Raw genomic sequence first — 23,208 nt, forward strand, 5'->3', positions numbered from 1 at the left:
CTAAGACAAAATGACCAAACTACAGTTGTATTCCTATCAATTGGTAATCTAGTTTTGCCTGCTTTAAAATAATCTGAAAGTTGATTCAAGATTACGTCTTTCTTATTAGGGCAAAACATTTCATTATTCATCCAAATTACATCATTGGTATTAGAAGAGTTTAGTCAGAGTCTAAAACGTGTTGGTCTTGTCAAGAGAGAAGTAAAACCGCACTGGAACGTTCATTTTCTGAGAACCTTCACGAGGTTAAAAAAGCTGATAGACTTCCACACAACCATACCCAGAAGACTGATGATGTCCACAGATACTCTGCAAAATTACAAGATATGTGCAATAAATATACAAAAAAGCGTATTGTTGTATAAAATGTGACAGCAATGCCAAAACACCTGAGTCAGCCATCATGCTATATAAGGTACGCTAGTCCTAAGTCTGTTCATTCATTTAGTAGTAAAGGTGTGGATGATGCACAAGGCTGTGAGTCGATACATGCGCAGTCCGTCGTAGGGTTGTTGTCTCTCTGTTGTGTAACACGGAGATCCACGTGAATCGCCAGCAAACACTGACAAACCGCGGCGTGTGGACAAGATCCCTAGCCAATCAAACGAAAGAGCCAAAATCCGTGTGTCCAATCAGCACTGGAGGGCGGGGCAATATTGCGCCGGCCTCACGTTGCACCAATGTGTCAAGCGCTCCGGAGTGGGTGACGTTTAGCTTCGTGACTAGGGCATAAGTGGGAAAAAAACGGCTTATACGGTTAATTTTGATTTTCGGACATTGAAGCCGGGATATACGTGGAGTGAATAAGGTAAATATTTAGTTAGAAGAGTAATAATTTTGACTTATTGTTAGCATGGTGGCCGACTAGCTAAACTAGCTAACCACATCGACCACCGCACCAACCCTGAAAAACTGAGTGTAAACAAAGAAGTTTTAATCTGAGTACTGCGTTCTTCAGGCTGCTCTGTATACAGAGACACTGGGAGTATCTTGTGTGCAGTAACATAAGGGAATTGTGTAGCTACTATTGACTTGTGCTCTGCCTACGTGCTGCTATGGCTCCATTTGACGTATCCTATCATATTAGTGTAGTGCTCTTCTAACAATACGTTGGTCTGTGAAATTCACCAGCAAAATATACATCATCAGCTAAATAGTAACCGGAGCCAGCATTAACAGCGTGCAAGTTTAGTCTGATTGTACAGACTGGGGTGTGTGCTCATGTCCATGCTCAGACCTTAATCAACTGACACAGACCATGTTCCTCTTACGTTACAAGAGGACAAGTGTCCATATTGGCAATATTTGTACTGTACCAACACGCTCTCTAAAAACAAACACGTGTGCTACTGAACAACTACATTACATTGAAAATATCGCACTGCTGAGCGTTTTTCATCAAACAGGAATAATATAGATTTTTCAAATCTGAGCCTTAGATCATATTTTTGAGTCCACGTTGCGACGCTGCGTTGATCAATGTGTCCTTGTCAATTATATGCATTTCAGGCGTCACTTGATTGTAATTGGAAAGCCCGAACTTTATTATTTTCCCCACAGCAACTCAAACTTTATGCAAATGACATTTTTTGAACCAGTCGTACTAATAATGAAAACCTTTGAGGTAATGTTTAACATCCAATTTTTGGCTGTTGCAATTCGTTTACAAACAGTAAGGTTTGACGGCTTTGAAACTTTTATCCTTAAAGGCCTTTTAACGGACTTTAGACTTCATGACTGACAGATGCATGAGGGGTTTTGTAAAGGGCTGTTTACAAAGCATCATCGCTAAGTTCACATGATCACCACAAGGGTGCGTCCCTTCAGCTCATTCTTTAATGTCTGTACAGATGAGTGCAGAAGTAATCTGGGAGATCCATCTAGTCAGATTCACCCATGCCACTGCGTTGCTATCAGTAGGAAGTTGAGTGAAGCTACAAAACATTGTTAGGTGCATTCAGGTAGTTAAGGAATAAGACAACCAGCCTGTGTACACTTAAGTAGTAAAAGGCGATACAATGTAAACCACATTGATAAACCTGGTCCCTACGGTGAAGTCATAGTAATGCAATTTGAAGGTAGTCAAATATTTGGCACAGTTGTCCTTTAAAGTAGTTTTATGTGGAGAGTAGTTGCTGCTTTTTCTTTAAGCTGTGTGTGTGTGTGTGTGTGTGTGTGTGTGTGTGTGTGTGTGTGTGTGTGTGTGTGTGTGTGTGTGTGTGTGTGTGTGTGTGTGTGTGTGTGTGTGTGTGTGTGTGGTGACTAAGTAGATAGAGTTCACTGGGTTTATGTGGAGAGGGTGTAGTTATCTGACTAACGAGGTCAAGTTTGGTTTGTGTGGAAACAGGTTGTGGTTAAGTTGAAGCTCATTTTTTAATGAATGAAAAGAAACAACAGTTTTATTCCCTAATAGTTTTGTCTGCATTGGTAGCATTATGTTTTTTTTATTAAGCAGGTTTTTATTCAACGAGAGACCAAACTCATAATTGTTGCTCACTTGGTAGAACTCATCTGCCAGAAGGAAGGGCAGTTGTCCTAAGACACTTTAGTCTCTTGCTTGCGGGTAGTTTTGCACTGTAGAATCAGATGCCTAAATTTAAATGGAAAATATTTCAGTGTGAAACTCTGACAGGAGAGGTCTTATTTACTTTCATCAAAGTTTCTGCAATAATCCCCAACCAAGTATTAAAGAGGAAATGGAAAGACATTTAACAAATGTGTGGAAACTCATAGAGCTGGACGTTCAGGAAACACAGTTCAGTTCACTTGAGTACAAACATGTGTGTTTTGACTGAATGCACAGTGTGGTGGTCTTTAACCTTCTTCACCACCTTTATGTATTATTTGCTATACACATGGTAAAGCTTCTTAATGTAAATCTGTGATACTTATTATTATAAAGTTTAGTTTAGTTTAAAGATTTTTGTGTGTGTGTGTGTGTGAGCTCCAATTGTGAAATACCTTTGGTTACTGGAAATGTGTCATGTTAATATTGTACATTTGAACGGTGTTTCATTTATTTGTGATTTTGCATGTTCTGTATTCATCATGCTCTGTCCTGTACTACCAGGATACAGTTCAACACTACTTTTGGTTTTGTTTCAGTGTGTGTGTGTGTTAATTTAAATATGTTGTGACTTTTAAATATCCTTGAGTCACGTGCATGTCAACAGTTTATCCTTAAAAAGGGAATTATTAGTATAGTACGGATTAGTGTAAAAATAAAGCAACAAACGCACTCTATGGGTGCAACGTCTCCAGTAATAGGAAGACGGTCCATACACTCTGAATTGAGCAAGCTGGTTATGTAATCCTGCAGTGACAGGCTGATGAAAGACGCAGGATATTTTCATTGGCTGCTGTTTTTGCCTCTCGGTGTGTCTCCGTCTGTCTCCCTCTCCAGTGTCTCATCTCAGTGCCATGTGTACGTAGTAGGGGCTGCAGTTTTATGTTTGTTTATTAGCACTGTTAACAATGCTGAACAAAAGGCATCTAATTAGGTAAAACAAATTACAAGCATTTTCCTAATAATTTTTTGTAAGGGTTAAGGAAAATACTCCATACAAGCAAGAGTGATTTTTAAAAAGAACGACTGGGTCACCTCCAGCATGGAACTAAGTGTCACTTTATAGTTGTCGGTGTTGTGTAATGGATGCCGTTTGGCATAGACGCGCTGGGTCTTGGCAGTATTGGTGGATAAAATGTTTAAAACATTTGAGTCAGTTTGACAAATAACAGTGTAATTCAAAATGACATTAAAACATGTTGGGGCACAGAACATTTTATTTGTATGTATGGAAAGAATGAGCCTAGTATCTCCACAAGAAGACATAAACAATTTAGATTATTAAAATCTTTGTTTATCTTATAAGTTAGTTTTTTTCCACGTAGCTGGCACAAATCTCAGGGCTTTACCCACGTCATAGCACTAAAGCTTGTGTGTAATTAACATATTACTATGTCACTGCACCTGGAGATTCAACAGTAAATAATGTTATCAGTTACACTTTTGCTTTGTGTAGTTCCAAACCTGTAGTCATCCCCCAAAACAACCAGTATTTACCACAGTAATCCCTATCAATCTTTCACGTTTGTGGGATGCTTCTGTATAACTAAGGTAGATTAGAAGTTCTTTATGTACTGTATGTTAAATACTATTATGATGTGCAAATTTAGTGGTACAGCACAAGCAGCTTTCCACATCCCAACTGGTCTGGACGTTTCTGCTTTGAATGAAGCACAACCTCACTTGTTTCATTTGGGACAACATAGAGGACAGTGTTGCTTACACTGCACACTTCATCATCATGGAATCATGTTCCACCAGTTAACCATTTGTTCAAGTTGCATTTTCAGATTGTTCTGATAAAGATTTGTGTGTCTCTCTCTCTTATAGTGTGGACCCTCATATCCACTCTGAACTTTGAATGAACACAGCTCAATTGTCACTACATGGAACCTATTCCTCACCTTGAACATACAAACACCCTGACTGTCCACTTTTGTTGGGCAAATTTCTATTGATGTGCGACCAAAGTGTGGAGATGCCTGGAGGTGACAGTGGTCCAGATGGGGAGGAGCCTGCATTACCATCACCCCCAGAAAAAGGTGGAGGGGAGGAGAGTGTGGTGTCAGGGCACGGCGATGGAGGGCCACAGTCCGTGCACCTTGGGGGGGAGGAGAGCGGTGGTTCAGTTGGGGAGGTAGGGAGGGAAGATGAAGAGATGACCAGCAGTTCACATGACCTCTCTTCCTCGGCCAATCACAGCCCTGGTAGTGCCACTGGCTCCACCTCGCCTTCAACTAAAAGGTATGTGTTTTCTGATTAGTGGGACCTTTTTAACTGTGAGTTTCCACAGAGTGTCATAGCAGTAGCTTTGTCCGAATATGAGCTTGCAGCTTTTTGAACACAGGTAAGTTATCTCTCTCAACATTGATTCAGCTTTTAAATAGCACCAGCAAACAACACAGGTCATCAGGTAGTAAATAAATGAGCAATTCAGCCAAATTGTCAAATAATGAGCAACAAATTGGTCACTCACAAAGAAAGCACAGATATCCTTGTCTTGTTTACCCAGTGCTGCTCATAAATGTTATAATTCAGCAGCTGATGCTTAATACAGTATGTTGATCTCGCAGAGGAAGTGTTTCAAAATCCCCTTTCACAACAGTGATTACATAATGCCAAACAAAAGCACCAACCATAAAAGAAAGCAGTGGAGAGGATGGCTGTAAAATCCAGCAGGAGTGTTTCTCCAGAGCTTGCAAACCTTTACACCAGTCATTCACCAGTATGTGCAGTGGAAACGGGTCTGTCTGTGACTCGCCATTGCTTGTCAGCTTTCATGTGATCTAAGTATGAACATTTTTTTGACTGTGTAGCAGTGAGCATACAGGTGGCGGCAGAGGACACGCCCACAGAGAGGTGATGAACGCGGTGGCGGAGATGAAGAAGAGGCTTCCATCAGACAAGCGCAGTCGCAGCAAAGTGAGCACCGTGGAGGCCTTAAATTATGCACTCCACTGTGTCAAACAAGTCCAAGGTATCCGACTGGAAGTGTTTCAGTTTGGTACACTGTGCCGTCCAGAGTATCGGAGTACCTGATGTTGATGGAGTTGTTTTACAGCACTGTGTGTGTTTGTGTTGTCCTCTGTAGCCAATAGCGAATACTACAAGCTGCTGATGCAAAATGGCCAGGATGAGAGGCGAGATGCCACTGTGTGCACCCTAGAGGAACTGGAGCGGGTCACCTCTGAACACACCCTTAAAAACACGGTAAACACACAAATCATACAGGAACTAATGCAAACATCTATTGTTTTTTGTGCATTTCCACCTGAACCCTTGTTTTCTAAACCTTTGGAAAGAAATTACTTAGCCAATGTTTTTATTTTGATTTCATTTGACAAGGCTTCATCACAGTTGACCAGTCTTACACAGCAGCACACATACGCGCACATGTGCGTTCATTTTGCCTCATGCCTGGCCGGGTGTGTGAGCGTATGCATGTTTAATGTTTTGGCGCGTGTGTGACTTGGCCGGCTCGTGTGCTTGTGTCTTCCTACATGTGCGTGCGTACGTCTCTCTGTGCTGGTGTGCAGGACTCCTTCCTGGTGGTCTTCTCCCTGGCGAGCGGCCGCGTGCTGTACGCGTCCGAGCAGGCTCCCAGCATCCTGTGCTGCAAGCGGAAGTTCCTGGAGTCAGCCAAGTTCGTGGAACTGCTCTTTCACCAAGACGTTAATGTCTTCTACTCGCACACAGCACAGCCACACCTCCCACCTTGGAGCAATTCACATACAGGTTTGCAGCACATTTTGGTTATTTGCTCAAATAAAATATGTTTTAATTATTGGTATTATCTAATGATTACTAACAAGTACAATAATCTTAATTGTTTTTACTTGTAATTGTAATTAATCTGTTGCTTTTGTTTACAGTTGGGGTTCTGTTTGACTCTGCCCAGGTCAAGTCCTTCTTCTGCAGAATCAGGTCAGTGTCTTACTGTAATTGCATTACAAGATTTGCCTACACTAGGCTCCTACGAATCTGCAATTTAACCATCATCAAATCATTCTGTGATAAACACAGAAGATATTGCACACTGTTTACTGTAATACAGATATGTTAATATTAAATAATATATTACTATTCATTATTTTACATCATCTTTCTAATCTTATTCTATTGAAATGTCAACGTGCAAAACAGCACTAGCATCAGCATTTGTTCACATCATTTCCTGTAAGCCACAAGGGGAACTTTCTCTTTGGAAAATGTTTTAGGGGCGGGAAGGACCGTGATGGTGAGCTGCGGTACAACCCGTTCAGGATCACACCTTACCTGCTGAAGGTGCAGGGAACAGGAAGTAATGGGGAGGAGGAGGAGCCGTGCTGCCTGGCACTATCTGAACGCATTATATCTGGATATGAAGGTAGAATTGTTGTGATCAATAAATCAATAAAATCAAGCAGATTTAATTTTTCAGTAAATTTTTTAGTAAAATAAAGAAGAAGATAATAAATCACTATAACCAACATAATTTGACAAACCTTATCTCTTAATATTTGGTCTGTCTACTTTAGTGTTCTGTATTAGTATAGTTAATAAACATATAGAATCTCATACAAAGAATATCTTTGTCATGGCTCTAACACTGCTGTTTGTTCATGCAGCTCCTCGGATCCCTATGGACAAGCGCATCTTCACCACCACACACTCCCCTGGCTGTGTGTTTTTAGAAGTAGATGACAGGTCACTGCACACACACACATACAATTAGAGTTCACATTAAGCGTTTAAAGTGACAACATGCTGATGACCCTAATTTACCAATTACTGTCCACAGGGCTGTGCCATTGCTAGGATACCTTCCTCAGGATCTGATTGGCACTTCATTGTTGACTTGCATTCACCCAGAGGACCGGCCCCTCCTGCTTTCTATTCACAGAAAGAGTAAGTGTCCAAGAAGTATGGTGTTTCTGAACTAAGAGGACTGTTTTATGTCATTGAATTGAGTGCAGCCCTTATGGTTCTACCCAGTGTTGTCCCTAATGAACATTAAGTCACTCAGCTTTGCTGTTTTCCCTGTAAATTCTGGTGTAGTTCTGAAGTATGCAGGCCAGCCCCCATTCGAGCACTCTCCGGTGCGCCTGCGCTGTCAGAATGGTGACTACATCACCTTGGACACCAGCTGGTCGAGCTTCATCAACCCATGGAGCCGCAAGGTGGCTTTTATCATTGGACGGCATAAAGTCAGGACGTAAGGAGCAACAACAAACACACAATGCAGGAGCTTATATACAAGTGTATTATTCACAAATATTGTATTTTTTATGTTCTCTAGTTAAAGGTTTGATATTTTTGTATAACTTACTCTCTAAAACTTAAATATTTTCCTATGACATAATATACAGTATAAATATAGTCTGTGTTGTCACATTTCATCACTCTAGGAGTCCTCTGAATGAGGATGTGTTTGCTGCTCAGACTAAGGAAGTCATTCCAGTCACTCACGAGGAAATTAAAGATCTGCAAGCAAAAATCTATAAGCTTTTCTTGCAGGTATTACTTCAGTCCTTCCATCCAGATTTAAAGAATGTTAAAGAAAATGAGACATTTCTTCACCGTTTTCACTTGTCTGTGTTTTATTTCTACAGCCAGTCCACAACAATGGTTCCAGTGGTTATGGTAGTTTGGGAAGTAATGGGTCCCATGAGCATTACATCAGCGTAGCTTCTTCAAGTGACAGCAATGGCAACCTGTGGGAAGACACACACCGTGAACCGGTGAGACCTCCTTTGTCAAGAAGCCAGTGTTCCCACAGTTTTCCCACTAAAGTTAATCATACATGTACACTCTGTGTGTGTGTGTGCTGTTGCAGATGACCTTGCAGCAGATATGTGCTGATGTAAACAGAGTGAAGACTTGGGGCCAGCAGGCATATCTGGATTCCAGCCACAAAATTTCTTTCCTCAACAAACCTGTCACAGGTAAGGCAACGCGTAAAACACTTAAAAGATCCACACTTTTCAAAATGTATATTTTCACATTAAATGTGCCCCCACCTCCTCCCACCAGCACATCCAGCTCCTGCAGCCACCAACCCTGATATGAGAGATCGTGAAGAGAGTAGAAAGCAAACACACATTCCCTCCTATCAACAGATCAACTGTGTTGACAACATCATCAGGTGGGTTGTTACAGTGTCATCAGATCAGCATTAAAGCATTTAATATTTTTAGTGTGCAAATTCTATCTAATTTTTAACACACTAAATATATCTGAACATGTGTTGTAGATATCTGGAGAGTTGTACAGGTTCAGCTCTTAAGCGGAAGAGCGGCTCTCATTCCCTGGCTACTTCTTCCTCATCATCGACCACAGACGAAGACAAGCCTGCTGGCACTACAGACACAGCTCAAGCCAGCTCAGATGGTATAAACAAACACAATCACACTGCGAGTTAGGCCCTGCTTAATCATTGGGGTCACATTGCTTTTCAAAAGCAACACTAACAGAACTTTTGTCTTCTCCCTCTCCAGTGGTGGTTCTGGACAGTGAGGTTTCGGTGGGCCCTACCGCTGCAGCTGTTGTAGGACCGCCTCTGACAGACATTGCAATGTCCACTAAGGCAATGAGTGTGGTGTCAGTCACCAGTCAGTGTTCATACAGCAGCACCATTGTGCATGTTCCACAGCCTGAGTCAGGTAACTAAATAATTGCTCTTCTGGTACTGTTTAGTAGATTCATTTTAAAATTCAAATCTTAATTTATAAAAGTATATAATACTTTAGCTTAAACTAGTTCTTTTCATTTTCCTTTATGTTCTCACACAGAGGCCACAGCTTTGGAGGATGCACCGATGGGCAGTGAGCCTGCTGATGCGACTCCGACCCAAGTCCGGCCCGCACCGAGTCCTGCCACGGAGGAGCGAAGGTTTGTAGGCCTCACCAAGGAAGTGCTGTCAGCTCACACCCAGAAGGAAGAGCAAGAGTATGTGGATCGCTTCCGCCATCGAATCCTCCAGAGCCCCTACAGCTCTTATCTGCAGTTGGACAACAGCTCCATGGCTCACTCCCACCACCCAGGTATGTAGCGTAGCCTGATCATCAGGTTTGCTAGGAAAGGCTTATTCTGCAGCATGTGTTCATTTCACCTCAGGTGACTACCTCCGCCCTTTGAGTGCCGGTGGGTGGAATCGCTCTCGGAGAGGAAAGCCCAGGCACAAACGTCCCAAACCCCAGGGATCCTCCGATAGCTACGCCTCCCCACCTGGCCCACCTTGCCGTGTCCCTGAATCCTCATGGCCCTCTTCAGAGTCCTCCCAACCGCAGATGGGGGTGCCCCGCAGTCAAACATCCCCTCTCCAGGCAACATTATTTCCCATGACGGCGACCAAGGCTGGTTCAGAGCAGCCACCCAGGCAACAGGAAACACCTGAAACGACTCCTGTAGTCCTGCAGCCACCAGACCAAACCCAACTCGGCTACAACTTCAACATCATGCAGCCTGTTCAGAGCATTTCAGGCATGCAGCCAATGCAGATGGAGCCCCTTCAGGATCTGCAAAATGTCCAGAGCTTTCCTAACATGCAGCCCATGGCTCCAGTTCACAGCATTAACCCTTATATGACTCCAGTCATGGCTGTCATCTTGCCCAACTACCCAACATTCACTACAGGTTATCCATCTATTTACCCGCCTGCTGCAGCACCTATGCTGCCGCAGGCACCCTTCACCATGGCAGGCTTTGCCTCTGGTGCTACCCCCTTCCAACAACCGCAGTTCCAAGTCCACCCTAGCTTCCCAACTCACACCGCCCCAAGCCCCCTGCTTTGCTCACCTAGAGCCAGCTCCTCTGTTGGAGAGGAGGAGGAGGCAGCTGGACCCCCAGCTTTGTTCTCCAGCTCCCGCTCCAGTTCTCCACTGCAGCTGAACTTGCTGCAGGAGGAGCTGCCTAAGCCAAGTGAAGTGCAGAGCAACACTGGTCACAACCATCCTGAAAGCCTCAATGAACAACGCGCAAATGAGGTGAGTTTTCTGTTTGCCTTCACCATGTTTTCGACACAAAAACTATTCTTTTGGCCTAGTTTAAGACAGATTCAGCTTTGCGCCTGTTAATGCATGGTTCTTTTTTATGTGACCTACATATATCGATGTAACTCCAGGGGGTTGTTCAGTGAAGATACTGGGTTTAGGTCACAGTTTTTTCCTCTCTAGGGGGACGCACCCAGTGAGTCAGGAAACCATGATGCCCAGTCTACATCTAGCGAACTGCTTGACATGCTTCTGCAGGAGGATGCCAGGTCTGGGACTGGCTCCAACGCCTCCGGGTCTGGGTCTGGGGAGTCTGGAGGCTCCCTTGGATCTGGATCTGGATCAAACGGGACCTCCACCTCTCACACTGGTAAGAAGGATAACACACATTCTTATGGCAGTGTGGCCACGTTGACTTTTAATAGTTCTACTGTGCATATGGGTCTTAAAATGTCCAGTTACTGACGCAGATGTCATGACGGTTTCAGGCAGCAGCAACAGCAGCAAATACTTTGCCAGCAATGATTCCTCAGACACCTCACGCAAAGCTCGCAAGAGCCAGGAGACTCCGGCAGAACACCAACACACCTTTGACACTCGGGTGGAAAATTCGCTGTGGAGCATGATTCAGCACACCCCTGAGCGTGTGATGATGACCTACCAGATCTCCACCAGGTACACGCACACACATGGCAAACAGTTTAAGAAAGTTATTTTCTGTGCAGTGACTGTTTTGCCCAGACTTTTTTGAGGGAGGAGCTGATTAAAATCAAAGGAATCTTTCATTATCAGCAATCATGTCATAATTTTATTTTATAATGACATGATCCTTGATCCTTTCAGGGACCAGAATGAAGTTTTGGCAGAAGACAGAGAGAAGCTTCAGGCACTTCAGCCACTTCAGCCATGGTTCACCAAGGAGCAGAGAGAGGAGCTGGCAGAGGTTCATCCCTGGATCCAGCAGCGCACTATCCCACAGGAAATAGACACTCAGGTTGGGATTTTCACAGAAATTCTTACATTTATCTCTCCTTTCACCTGGACAAATGTGTAAGATCTCTTTATATTCCTCAGGGTTGTGTGAGCTGCAGCACAGGAGCAAGAATAGCCCACTCCCCTCATCCTCCTGCCCCAGATAGCTCATCCCATCTGGAGAGCCCTCAGCTGGATTCCGCTGGACCTGAGTTGGACACCTGAGAGCCATAGGACCCAACCATCACACCCATCAAACCAGCCCTGACAGAAACACACCCAGAAAGTCCAATCTCGTATCTCGTCTGACCAATCTGCAGGCGTGACTCTCTGTGATTAAGATTGTTAAGTAATGTAAAGGTTTCGCTCTGCTGAGTCGGCCCCGTAGAACGGGGAGGTGGGAGACACGAGTATTTGACTGGCCTTTATTGGACCATGGGATATTATATATTCAAGACTGACCAGATCCTCTGGCACCATGAGCCACATGCTGTGCACCATAGACAGAGGGTCTCTTGGTTGCTGCCCCTGAACATGAGCACTGTGCACACGCACTCTAAGCAGGCGGGTGTGATCGATGGACAGGAGAACAGCGCTGGCCCAGTTTGAACCAGAACACACACCACTCTTCTACAGCGTGGGTTGTACAGTATGTTCATTGTTATTGGATTGTATTCTCTTATTCCATACTGTTTTTTTTTGTACAGAGCATCAGGTTTAATGTTGTTCTGACTCGTGAACAACATCAAACATGTTGATCGTAACTTGAATTTAGTGCAACAACACAAGTCTAAACTTCCTGTAGTGAGTTCTCTTTCCACCCAGTATCCTAAGTGATCTGACGACAGTCGTAGCTTACCTCTAATTGTAAACGGACACAGCATTGGCCCAAATCTCCCCTGAACGCGGGTTTGCTTACTGAATGATTTTCCTCTCTGACTGTGTAGATGTGTGACTGGCAGGTTTTGTGTGAGAGACAAGGGTCAGGCTAACTAACCCAGCGTATTTCTGTGAATGTGGCCATTCTTTTTCTTGTACTGGATTTTACAAATGGGACATGGGCTAATGGCATTTCATTTGCTTCTGGTGTAAAGATCTAACACCTATGTGGTAATGGCGGCGGTACGACTATCGAAGGTTTGAGAAAATTAAAAACTCCAAAGAAAGCTTTTAAAGTTTCTACTGTAGTCCTCAGTGTGAACTGTTCTAGATGTTTATACAGTTGTGGATTTGACACATTTTACTGTAAAATGTTAATTTGTTTCACTGTCTAGTTAATTCTGAATGAAATGGCACATCTGTGCATTTAAAGGTTGCCTATACATATATTTATGTCATCTGGCCAACACTAATAGTTTTTCCTGTGTCTGATTGTTTTTATTTTAGTCTAATTTATAGAATGTTTTCCAGACTGTACACGTTCGTGGGGAAAATAAATTTTTGATATTATCTTGAGCCCACCAGAAAACACTTTTGGCCCATGTCCCTTCAGTGGATGCAGGATACAGATTGCAGGTCAGCTTGTTGTCTATGTGTGTGTGAGTTACACTGTCCCATCGATTGTGAGCTGCTTCCTTAGACACAGCCCAACAGCGCAACACAGACCAGGGTTTTCTACTGTTTTTAGATGGAAAATATATTCAAGTACTATGTATTTTTTAAAAATGTACAAAATACAATCTTCACAAAGTGTAAAAAGCCATTTGTCTTGAATTCAGGGACTGTTTATTTGTGACACAAAAGAATGAATAAATGAATTATGATCTAAATTACGTGTGGCTTTTGAGGACAACATACAGAGCAGGTGTACCGATCCTGACTATCATGTGTTGTACAAGGCATAGCAGCACAAACATTACAAGAAATGGCCATGAGCAGCAAAGTGTCCAAGCCTCGTTTCCACAAAACGCTACCATGCATTGCTGGTTAGGGGTGAATGTACCTGAGCCCAACGCTGCATAGTCATCTGTGAGTATAAGAGCAGTGACCCAGCCACAGCACATGCAAATCTAATGGTGGAGGATGTCATCTGCAGAAGACAATAGGAAGAACATAATGATGTTTTCCTACTGCTTATTAACAGCAACGCACTGATATGGGAATGAAGGCAGCAGCTTGTGATTAAGTAAAGTACAAGTAAGTAAAAAATGTACATACTGTACACACACACACACACACACACACAACTAAGGCAAGAGAAGAAGACACCTATGTTCTATTCTGACTATTTGTGTGGCAAGCTCCTGATGCATGGAAATTTGTGAGATTCTAGTAGACGTACATCTATGTCTGTTAGGCTCTGTAACATATTGAGGTGAAACATGAAAAAAACTGTTTACCAAGGAACTGCAAAATTATTTGGAGCATTCTACACTAAAACAAACTTTTTCTAGTCACGGACTTTGCGTGCAATTAATCAAAGCTTAGAGGAAGCAATAAGACAGTGAAAACAGAGGCATCAGTACAACATTTGTTGTCTTGGGACGCGTTCACTGAGGCTCCACATACACATAAACACATAAATCTTTGGTTTGGCTGAAGTTCCCCTCTAGGTGGTGCTGGGATGCTACGCTCAGTGGCTTCAGTCCAGCCTGCCGTAGATCAAGTAGGCGCGGATGAAACGGTTTGTGTTCTTATTAAACAAAGCCTGGGCTGCGTCGTGCCTCCTGCCAGGACAGGCGGCGGTTTGGTTTCTAGAGCTGTTTCTGGACCAGCCAGTGACTCCAGTGTCGCCTTTTTAATCCTTAGTTCCTCCTCACTTAGAAAACTTCTGCATCTCTGCAAGAAGCCAAGGCAAAATGGAAGTGATGTTACGGAAAATGACCAATAAACAATATTCAAAGCTGTTAGTCACCTTTGTCAAGATCGATGACTTTAGGCTGAGCGTTCATGTGGACTTTCTCTCTCAGCAGGTTGTTCTTAAAATCTAAAAATCCCACGGGAGAACGTCAGACATGACGACAGCAGACGTTTACATGTCAGTCCTTCTTCCAACTCACCAAACCTGTCGACCTGAACGCACACGTTCACATCGGCCACGTCCATCTCGAGCTCCTCCGAGCTGCTGGGACTTCTGCTTGACCTGCAACGGCCCGGCAGAGGGAGGTGAGCGTGTGTTTGCGTGCACATTAGTCCAGTGGCTGCGCGTCGGCCTTCGTGTCTGTGAAGCACTCACCTCGCGGACGCCTGAGGGTGAAACTCTGCAAACACAGGACAATGAGACGAGACGCAGACAGTCAGCGTACAGTAAATCACCCGCGCTTCAAAGACACCGGGGTTTTACCTTTGGTCCTTCGTCGGCACGTGATGAGGATGATGATGAGGGTGATGAATGCCAGGAGCAGGCAGGATGTGAGGATGTAGCCCAGAGGCAGGAGAAAGTAGTGCCTCTGGTCGGGCACAATAACATTGATGACTCGCGGTGACTCGGCCTTAGTGGTGTCTGAGTGAAACACAGGTCACAGATCAGCGCTCATTTCATTTAATTCCTCATCATGACTCTGTGTCATCAATGAGATCAGGCCTGATGGCTGGAAGTGTGGCTGCGCATCTGCTTGATGCCACGTCGACTCTAACACCTCGCACAGTGTCTCTCCACGGCAGTAAAAATATACTGAACACGTTTTTCATTAGCCACTCGCTGTAGGTGATATGTTAACTTCTGCTGAGTGTAGCAAAGAGGAGGAGGAGGAGTGTGTGTGTGGGGGGGGGGTCATTTTCCCCGTCTGAAACAAAAAAAGAGACGAAGCAAGAAACAGCTGTGGAGCTCAGCTCAGTCTCGACGTATCTGAGCCAAGATGAGGTCCAGACAGAAAGTCGAGCTGTGATTTACTTTGCCTGGCAGTTCAACACAGAAAGTTGAGGAGAGGAGGGGGAATGAAGGAAGAGGAGAGGGTGGAACAGGGGGAGCGAGCCAAGGCACAGGAAGGGGACGGAGAGATGCCTCTCCAGACGCCTGTCTCTCAAAGGGCAGAGCAGAAAGGACTCGCCTAGCGACCTCTAAAACAAACCTCCAGCACAAACGCAGACGAGAAGAGATGCTGACAAAAACATGTGTTTGTGTTTAGAGTGAGAGCTCGACCACTTTCTGTCCAAGCTGGATGGAGGACGCTCTAGTGGGACGGAGCGATGACCCACATCAGCTCCTCGTCCGTGAATCCCCTTTTTTCCTAAAACAAATAAATGTGAATGTGTAAATCAGCGATGCCTCTGGTTTGTAACAAACAGCTCCCACGGTTCATCCCACTGTTATTACAGCTCAGGGAGCGAGGGGTTAATCGTGTGGGCAGAGCTTGATTCCCGTCCAAAGACGGTTTCCACCAAACTGAGACGGGTGTTAGTGGATCCAGCTGCAGGCCTTTCTCGTTTCCAAACCTCTGGCGATGATTTTCCCCCCACATTGATGCATCTGCTATTACTGGCACCTACTGGGATGCAGACACGCAGCAGAAACGCTCTCGCTGTGCAGGAATTCGACGTAGGCAGCTTAAATGTACCAACAGGCCCAACGCCTCGCTTCTCCCCGGTCACAGAAGGCTTTTTGGGCCGGTTCATGCAACTGTGGTTGTCGGTGTTGGTAGGGAGTGTGTGCGGTTTCCGGGGTCTGGCGTCAGATAAGCTGACGATCGCAAGAACAAATCTCCCCCCGAACCAGAAATGGGGATTTCTTCTCTCTCTGCTCCTCTAATATCCTCCTCCTCCGCTGCCGCTTGTCTCAGGGTGATACAAAACGCTGCAAACGCTGAATGAGGTCAAACCGGAGAAGGAGTGAGAGAACAGATGTGAGTTTGTTTTTTTTTTTCTGACCGTGCACATGAAAGCTGCTCCGTGTTATAAACCAATCTGTCTGCGGAGGCGCTCATGCAGAACCTCAGCATAACTCGAACTGGAAGAAGGAGCTGCGCGTGTGTATTTGCGCGCGCGTCTGTTTGTTACCTCTGTCTCCGCCGGGCGCCGCCTGGGCCGTCTGGGTGGTCGGGTTCACTGGCGGCTCCACTGTGACCTGGAACTGCCTTCTCTCGTGCAGCCCGCAGTAATGATGGTGGAGGTGGCAGGAATACATGCCCCGGTCCGAGGGCTGTGAGGTCGACGCAGACACGCAAAGCACGGAGACGATGGGAAAACAAGCATTACGATGTGACCCCATCGTAGAACTAGATGAGCTAGAGAGGATTATCCCCCGGCACCGTCAGCGCCGGTGACAGTTCATTGTTTCATGCTGCTACTGTAGGAACCCTGAACGTGAGCTCTAATTTAAACCAGCTGAAACCCTGCTTGTAAACTGTCCTGATCCACAGTGTGGTTGTTGAGCCTGTGTTCACCATAAATGCTCTGATTCATCTTTTGGGAGATTCCTTCAATCGGGTCTCGAGGCTTCTCTTCTCTTCTCTTCTCTTCTGCTGGCTCGGAGCGGTCTTGTGTTGTCGTGGCGCTGTTGGATGTGATGGCTTGTTTTACCCAATAGGTCCCAACAGGCTCATTCATCGCAACCTGACAGCTGCGTTACTAATGAAAGTTCCATGTGCTCAGGAAACACTGTATAAACAGATCACTCTCTTTAACCTGCTCTAGTGTGTCTGTGTCTGTGTCTGTGTCTGTGTCTGTGTCTGTGTCTGTGTCTGTGTCTGTGTCTGTGTCTGTGTCTGTGTCTGTGTCTGTGTCGACAGCCTCGACTCGTACCCACCTGCAGGTCCGATATGGTCAGAGAGAAGTCTCCCTCCGCGAAGGCCCGGCTGCTGATGTTCATCTTGCGCTGCAGGAACGAGGGCCCGTAGCTGCGCTGCTCCCCGGACGCGTACAGATCCACCAGGCGGTCGGCGCGGTCGTGGCGAACGCCCGGCGGCTGACGGTCCCAGTGAACCACCTGGATGAGGTGTCATGTTATGGTCACCTGCTGCCTGACCGGGAGGGCTTGTAGGACACGCACGCACCTGCTGGTCCCCCTCCTCGTTGCTCCAGTCCGTCCACACACTGCGGCGGTTGAAGCACGGCAGCACCACGCTGCTGCCCAGCAGCACCACGAACACGGCCTTCTGTCCGTCCCAGAAGCGCTGCTCTTTGCGGCCTTTGTGATGATTAAGACAACAGCGCACACGGTCACACCGCGTCGGCTCGGAGCACGGAGACGCGCGCGTGTGTTACTGTACATACGTGATTTAGTGACGTTGAGCTGCACCCTGTGTGTCTCGTAGAGGTGGCAGTAGAGGTGGTGGAAGTTACAGGAGTACAGACCTCCGTCATTCATGGTCACGTCTGCAATAAAAATAAAAACACAGTCCAGTCAATTTGGCCTGATTGGTTTAGTTTAGTCAATTTGACTGGAAACCAGTACTCAGTCACCAAACTAAGTAACTGGTAGCGAGCATGACCTTTGATGACCAGGGAGAAGTTTCCATCCCTGAATGCGGTGGGTGTGATCCCAACCCGGCCGAGGTTGTAGGAGCTGTAGACCCTCTGGTCTCCCGCAGAGAACATGTCCACCACCCGCTCCATGGCGTAGCCGGGTCGGGCCCGGTACACGTCCCAGTGGACCACCCGCTGCCTGTCCCTCACTCTGTCTCTGGTCCACACCATGCGCCCGCTCACGCACTGCAGCACCACCCGGGACCCAGTGGGAGCGCTCACGTTGTAAGCAGCCACTACGACACTGCTGCTGTCGGACTGAGCAGACGCTGCGGGAAAAAGATTGCGAGGAGTTTTAATGGGCAGGTATTAAATCTTTGAAAGGGATAAAGTGAAATAAAGATCAAGCGAGAGGGACAAACCTGCGCTGAAGAGGCAGATCACAGGGACTGAAACGGAAAAAGATTGCTTTGGTTGTTAATCAATCAAACAGTTCCATCAAGAGGTTTTGTGTGTTGTGTAAAAATGTGAAAGTCAGTCATGTATGTAGGAAACTATAAAGAAAAGTTTGACTAATATTTGTAGAGTTCAGGGATCCGTCTCAGTGAAACTCATCCAAAAGGAATGTGTGAAGCGGAAGTCAAGTCTGAATGACTTGACTTCTACATAGCACAGAAACATCTGTCTTTAAGTGCAGAAAATTTTAATTTTAATTTTAAGTTTTGAGCCTGTAAGATTAATCCAGGGAATAGAAAATACTACTAAACTCAAAATATTTGCAAAGCAGCACAATTCATATTGACATTGGCTTCATTCAGGAGTGGAATGCAACTCGACATGCATGGTACTGTATTTCAAGATAATTTTACAGTCATTTTACAGTAAGCATGCTATTTCTAATTTACTTTCACAAGACTGTAAGACCTTTCACCAAAGCAGCCCTGGAAAACAGTCAGTCTACTTACTGTGGATGAAGAGCAGCACCTGAAAAAGGGAGATGTCACACTTCATGCTGTTAGTTAAAATACACCTGGCAGAGAAACGGAGTAGGAAAAAATATATTATCCACCTACAACGACAGCAGAACACAGAAGCAAAACTGGACCTGTAATGAAACGATCCCACCCTATAAATGTAACCAGACACCCCCAGGCTGCACATCCCTCCTCTCCCCCAAACCCAAGCTTTCTTTTGTTATTGTTCAGAATTCAGAGATCAACAAAACGGTGGGCTTACATTTATAGAAATGTGCAATCAAAAGGATTTGTGTTTGAAAATAATCAGATAAATCTTGAAATTATATTTCTAGCAATGATCATTACACTGTGGTAAACATGAGCAGCATCTATTGTAAAACAGCATTGTGGTGCCTCCCTCTAGTGTTTGTTGTAAGAAGTTCAATGTTGCCCCCTCAATCATCATTTAATCTACAGTAACATAATTGGTGTTGTATCCCAAAGAGCTTTCTTTAGGTTGTGTGTTTACGCCATTAGTCGTCTGTTGTTAGAGCTACAGAACACATTCTGAAGCTGCAACAAGTCACTTTGACCTGTCCTGGTCTCTGTTAATCAAAAAATAAATCTGATACATATTGTAATTTCAGGGTGTAACATAAATTAATGTTTGGATTGTTTTAATCTTTTACTCAGTACAGGTGAAATCAATATTATTTTCTCTTTGTAGATGATAAAACTGCATTTGATTATTTATGCACCTTCTCTAAACCATTTTAATTCACTCTTGAGGCCATTGGACCCAGAAAGAAAGGAGACTAATTGAAATATTAAACACATTAACTTAATAGGCTTCCATTATGAAATACTCCATTCACATGTTTGGACATACATTCTCATTCGGTGATTTTCCACACCATCCTATAACTGTTCTGTTATAGTCAACAAAACGTGTTACACAATATATCCAGATATCCAGAATATGTTTTCTGTATTTGATTATTCACAGCATTTTTATTTATTTATGTTTTTCCAACTTTTCTCTGTTAGCCTAAGGCAAGAGGACCTGACTGCTTGCACACGATGCACACCCGGAACTTTCGTTTACATTTGTTGATACCGACTTTTTTATGTGTGACACTTGAAACGGTTTCCCTGAAACAAGCGAACTCATTCAAGGGTTTGTAGCTGATTTACCTTAATCTATCGACTAGAGATATTTGGCATAACTTGTCGACGTCGTTTATATTTTAACATTTTTAATAGATTTATAATGCAGGAAACTTCAAAATAACACGTATTTTAGTCTTTTCTGTGCGCTTGTTTCAGTGACTGCTAGTTGCGTTTAGCTAGCACGCTTGCTCGGTAACGCTATGGCAGCTAACTTGGCCATAGCCGGCTAATCATCCGGATACATTGAAAGCAAATACTTATATTTATTTTTGTATGATGATCTAAGTTAATGGTGTATTTTAGCACTTTTCAGAAGTCACTCTTTTTATGTTACAGGCCCTGTTCTAAGCCTTAAAAATGTTTTTGACCAGATCAGAATATGACAGGTAAGAGCAACTCAAAGTGCTTTGTCATTTATTGTGCGTTTCATAGTATTCATAATAAACACACGAGTACATAAATACAAGAATCTGGTTCTTCCACGCGAGATGTAGTCTTACTCCTGGATAACATCTGCATTTGTTGTTTTTGTACAACCCCAGATGTTATTGACTGCTGTTGAGTCCTGCAGTAAGTTAGCAACCAGCTAACTGTACAGTCTGGTTTACAAATTCGCTTTCACTTTCGTTGTCGCCATTTTTTTATTAATCCATAATCTCGCTAGAGATACTGTTATGTTAAAAATTCTGTTATTTGAGGCAACAATATTTTCGTCTTTTTAAAACAGTAAATTTTTTTTGCAGAGGTGTGAACACATTCTCCCCTGAAGGACGATTGTTCCAGGTTGAATATGCCATAGAGGCTATTAAAGTGAGTAATAAAAACACTGTTACCCAAAGTTAAACCTTTTAAACGATTGTTGCTGTTTGGGATTTTAACAATAAATGTTTTGCTATGTAAAGTTTGTAGTGTTTATAACATTACATATAACAACTGTGTTTAATAATGCTTTCTAAGATTAGACTTAGTCTTAAACTCTACTCAAACATCTTGGCTTTTCCCTGCTCTGTCAGTTGGGCTCCACAGCCATCGGCATCCAGACAGCAGAGGGGGTGTGTCTGGCTGTGGAGAAGAGGATCACCTCTCCCCTGATGGAGCCCAACAGCATTGAGAAAATAGTGGAGATTGACAGTCATATTGGTAAAGAACATTAAAAAAATACATTGTTAGTTGTCAATGGGAAAAGTACCTCAAGCATGCATGTAGTAACATATTTTAGGTATGAGCAAATCCACCTTATACACAATTTATTCCTTTGCGTGGGTCTGTGCTGCAGTATGTGATGAGTTAACAGTTTTGTTTCTTTTACTACTAAAGGTTGTGCGATGAGTGGCTTGATAGCTGATGCCAAGACTCTAATTGACAAAGCAAGAGTGGAAACACAGGTATGGGTCATGAGCACAGTTTAAAATATTATTGACAGTTTGCTAGCTTTGTTTTATCCGAGATGACTTGTTTCATGTCCTCCTCAGAACCACTGGTTTACATACAATGAGACAATGACCGTGGAGAGTGTGACTCAGGCTGTGTCCAACCTGGCACTGCAGTTTGGAGAGGAGGATGCTGATCCTGGTGCCATGGTCAGTGTATTCCAAATGTAAAATGTTTACTCATTCAAACCTCAGGCTAATCACTTGTGAATTAGCAGGCGAACAGTAATGTATCTGTAAACTGGCACAATTTGTGTTCTTCTGCCTCTGTTCATTTCTCCATGGTGTTTTCTGTACAGAGTCGACCATTTGGCGTAGCACTTTTGTTTGGAGGAGTTGATGAAAAAGGACCACAGCTGTATGTAAACATTACTGTTTGAACATCATTAAATATGCATTTGTAATGACAGCTGTCACCCATAGAGTTAAACCTTTGGTGTATAAATGTAGGTACCACATGGATCCATCTGGAACGTTTGTGCAGTGCGATGCCAGAGCTATTGGCTCAGCATCTGAGGGGGCACAGAGCTCTCTGCAAGAGGTCTACCACAAGGTACCTGCCTGTTTTTATTCTCAACATGAAAAGTAGCTAAGCAAATTTTGTTGTTTAAAGCTGCCACCTTGCATGTTAGGTGGTTTACTGTAGCTGCACTTTCTTTTATTTCCAAATCACAGGTTGTCAATAACCATCATTAAATAGTACAACTTTTTTTGTTTCTTGTTCTACCTGGAAAGTCAATGTCACTAAAGGACGCCATCAAATCATCTCTCACCATTCTGAAGCAAGTGATGGAGGAGAAGCTCAATGCCACCAACATTGAGGTTTGTTTCTCAATTCTTAAGATTTCTCAAAATACTCAGACTTATTAAAATGAAGAACTTTCACAGATATTTCAGGTTTAAATTGAGACATTCAAATATCGAGTTATACCAACAGCTGCAAAGTTGTTGACTTTTGCTTGACTAAATATGTTGCAGCGCTATTAGCATTGAAATGGTGGGGATCTTGCAGTCTTTATAAATCTTTTTTTTAATGTTTTTTCTCTAGCTGGCCACAGTAGAGCCTGGGAAAACCTTTCACATGTATTCCAAAGAAGAGCTGGAAGATGTAATCAAGGATATCTAGAGCAGCAAAGACTTAAAGGTCTTGGTTTGAGCTCTATGCAGAAGAGGTGAGGATGCAAAAGAACACCTGGGCTGAATGTTGCAACACAACCACAACTTTCCTTCAGCACATTCTCCCTCGTTCTGCATTCAGATTTTTTTTACATGCACAGAGGCTTCTCTTTGTAATGTACTAAATTACTTCTTGTCTCTCAGTATCTGAAAAGCTCTGTAAAATAGTCTGACCAGCGCGTTTAACTGAGTGGCAGAAGGAAGGGGGATATTTTTTGTTACGAATCATTACCGCAATTAAACTGTTGTATTCAGAAAGTGATTTGTCTGTGCTTGCGTTATTTCTTTTGGTATTTTTGGTTATTTTCTTTTTAACAGTACAAGCCACAGTTAGTACTGTTAGAAAAAAATAGTTTAGTTTAGAGGCAGTGTAAGGTTAATTGAAAATAACATTGTTACTAAAAGTTGCTTTATCTAGTGGTGAAGAAATGCATATGATATAGTCAGATTCTGTAGATTACAGTTTATGTTCTGTCTTTAACCCTAAACCTTTAACTTAAAGGTGCATATATATATATATATTATGAGTGCCTCTTAAGTTTGGGTATCCACAATAAAATAAACAGCTCAATCAGCAATAGTTGATTAAATGACAAATGGTAAATGAATCATTTTTATGTTTTTTT

General features: G+C 43.6%; 3 protein-coding genes across 4 annotated transcripts; 2 read left to right on the forward strand and 1 right to left on the reverse strand.

Moving 5' to 3' along the window:
- The first annotated feature begins 648 nt into the window (after positions 1–648).
- On the forward strand, positions 649–13,277 carry per3 (period circadian clock 3). Of its 2 annotated transcripts, none has more exons than XM_029150903.3 (22): positions 649–808; positions 4,397–4,810; positions 5,383–5,543; positions 5,658–5,776; positions 6,103–6,301; positions 6,439–6,490; positions 6,784–6,932; positions 7,174–7,252; positions 7,347–7,453; positions 7,604–7,760; positions 7,954–8,062; positions 8,158–8,286; positions 8,382–8,490; positions 8,579–8,690; positions 8,799–8,935; positions 9,043–9,207; positions 9,337–9,588; positions 9,662–10,530; positions 10,720–10,906; positions 11,025–11,211; positions 11,380–11,530; positions 11,611–13,277. In XM_029150903.3, the coding sequence occupies exons 2-22, from the start codon at positions 4,524–4,526 to the stop codon at positions 11,731–11,733; spliced, it is 3,840 nt and encodes a 1,279-aa protein (XP_029006736.1). In that variant the 5' UTR covers positions 649–808; positions 4,397–4,523; the 3' UTR covers positions 11,734–13,277. The 2 variants fall into 2 exon arrangements, with proteins under 2 accessions (XP_029006736.1, XP_029006737.1); XM_029150904.3 differs by having other exon boundaries at positions 5,386–5,543.
- Positions 13,075–19,040, reverse strand: LOC114855612 (matrix remodeling-associated protein 8-like). The gene is made up of 12 exons (XM_029150905.3): positions 18,816–19,040; positions 18,273–18,299; positions 17,877–18,179; positions 17,659–17,760; positions 17,439–17,572; positions 17,192–17,371; positions 16,444–16,585; positions 14,792–14,950; positions 14,684–14,708; positions 14,508–14,590; positions 14,363–14,434; positions 13,075–14,286 (listed from the first exon to the last, which is right to left on the reverse strand). The coding sequence occupies exons 1-12, from the start codon at positions 19,009–19,011 to the stop codon at positions 14,264–14,266; spliced, it is 1,446 nt and encodes a 481-aa protein (XP_029006738.2). The 5' UTR covers positions 19,012–19,040; the 3' UTR covers positions 13,075–14,263.
- Positions 19,041–19,876: 836 nt separating this feature from the next.
- On the forward strand, positions 19,877–22,844 carry psma5 (proteasome 20S subunit alpha 5). The gene is made up of 10 exons (XM_029151480.3): positions 19,877–19,983; positions 20,313–20,362; positions 20,720–20,786; positions 20,990–21,116; positions 21,294–21,361; positions 21,449–21,556; positions 21,706–21,764; positions 21,857–21,959; positions 22,142–22,228; positions 22,455–22,844. The coding sequence occupies exons 2-10, from the start codon at positions 20,334–20,336 to the stop codon at positions 22,530–22,532; spliced, it is 726 nt and encodes a 241-aa protein (XP_029007313.1). The 5' UTR covers positions 19,877–19,983; positions 20,313–20,333; the 3' UTR covers positions 22,533–22,844.
- The last annotated feature ends 364 nt before the right edge of the window (positions 22,845–23,208 follow it).

Source organism: Betta splendens, chromosome 5, assembly GCF_900634795.4.
Source record: "Betta splendens chromosome 5, fBetSpl5.4, whole genome shotgun sequence".
Lineage (NCBI taxonomy): Eukaryota > Metazoa > Chordata > Actinopteri > Anabantiformes > Osphronemidae > Betta > Betta splendens.

Excerpts from the sequence above, each read along its gene's own strand:
- per3 (XM_029150903.3), top strand. The coding sequence starts at position 4,524 with ATGTGCGACCAAAGTGTGGAGATGCCTGGAGGTGACAGTGGTCCAGAT. Across the intron at positions 9,208-9,336 it reads TGTTCCACAGCCTGAGTCAG|AGGCCACAGCTTTGGAGGAT; the intron begins GTAACTAAATAA and ends GTTCTCACACAG. Across the intron at positions 10,531-10,719 it reads ATGAACAACGCGCAAATGAG|GGGGACGCACCCAGTGAGTC; the intron begins GTGAGTTTTCTG and ends TTTCCTCTCTAG.
- LOC114855612 (XM_029150905.3), bottom strand. The coding sequence starts at position 19,011 with ATGTGCAGCCTGGGGGTGTCTGGTTACATTTATAGGGTGGGATCGTTT. Across the intron at positions 16,586-17,191 it reads TGACCATATCGGACCTGCAG|CCCTCGGACCGGGGCATGTA; the intron begins GTGGGTACGAGT and ends TCGACCTCACAG. Across the intron at positions 14,287-14,362 it reads AGTCATCGATCTTGACAAAG|AGATGCAGAAGTTTTCTAAG; the intron begins GTGACTAACAGC and ends GGCTTCTTGCAG.
- psma5 (XM_029151480.3), top strand. The coding sequence starts at position 20,334 with ATGTTTTTGACCAGATCAGAATATGACAG. Across the intron at positions 21,117-21,293 it reads GGAGATTGACAGTCATATTG|GTTGTGCGATGAGTGGCTTG; the intron begins GTAAAGAACATT and ends TTACTACTAAAG. Across the intron at positions 21,765-21,856 it reads GATGAAAAAGGACCACAGCT|GTACCACATGGATCCATCTG; the intron begins GTATGTAAACAT and ends GTATAAATGTAG.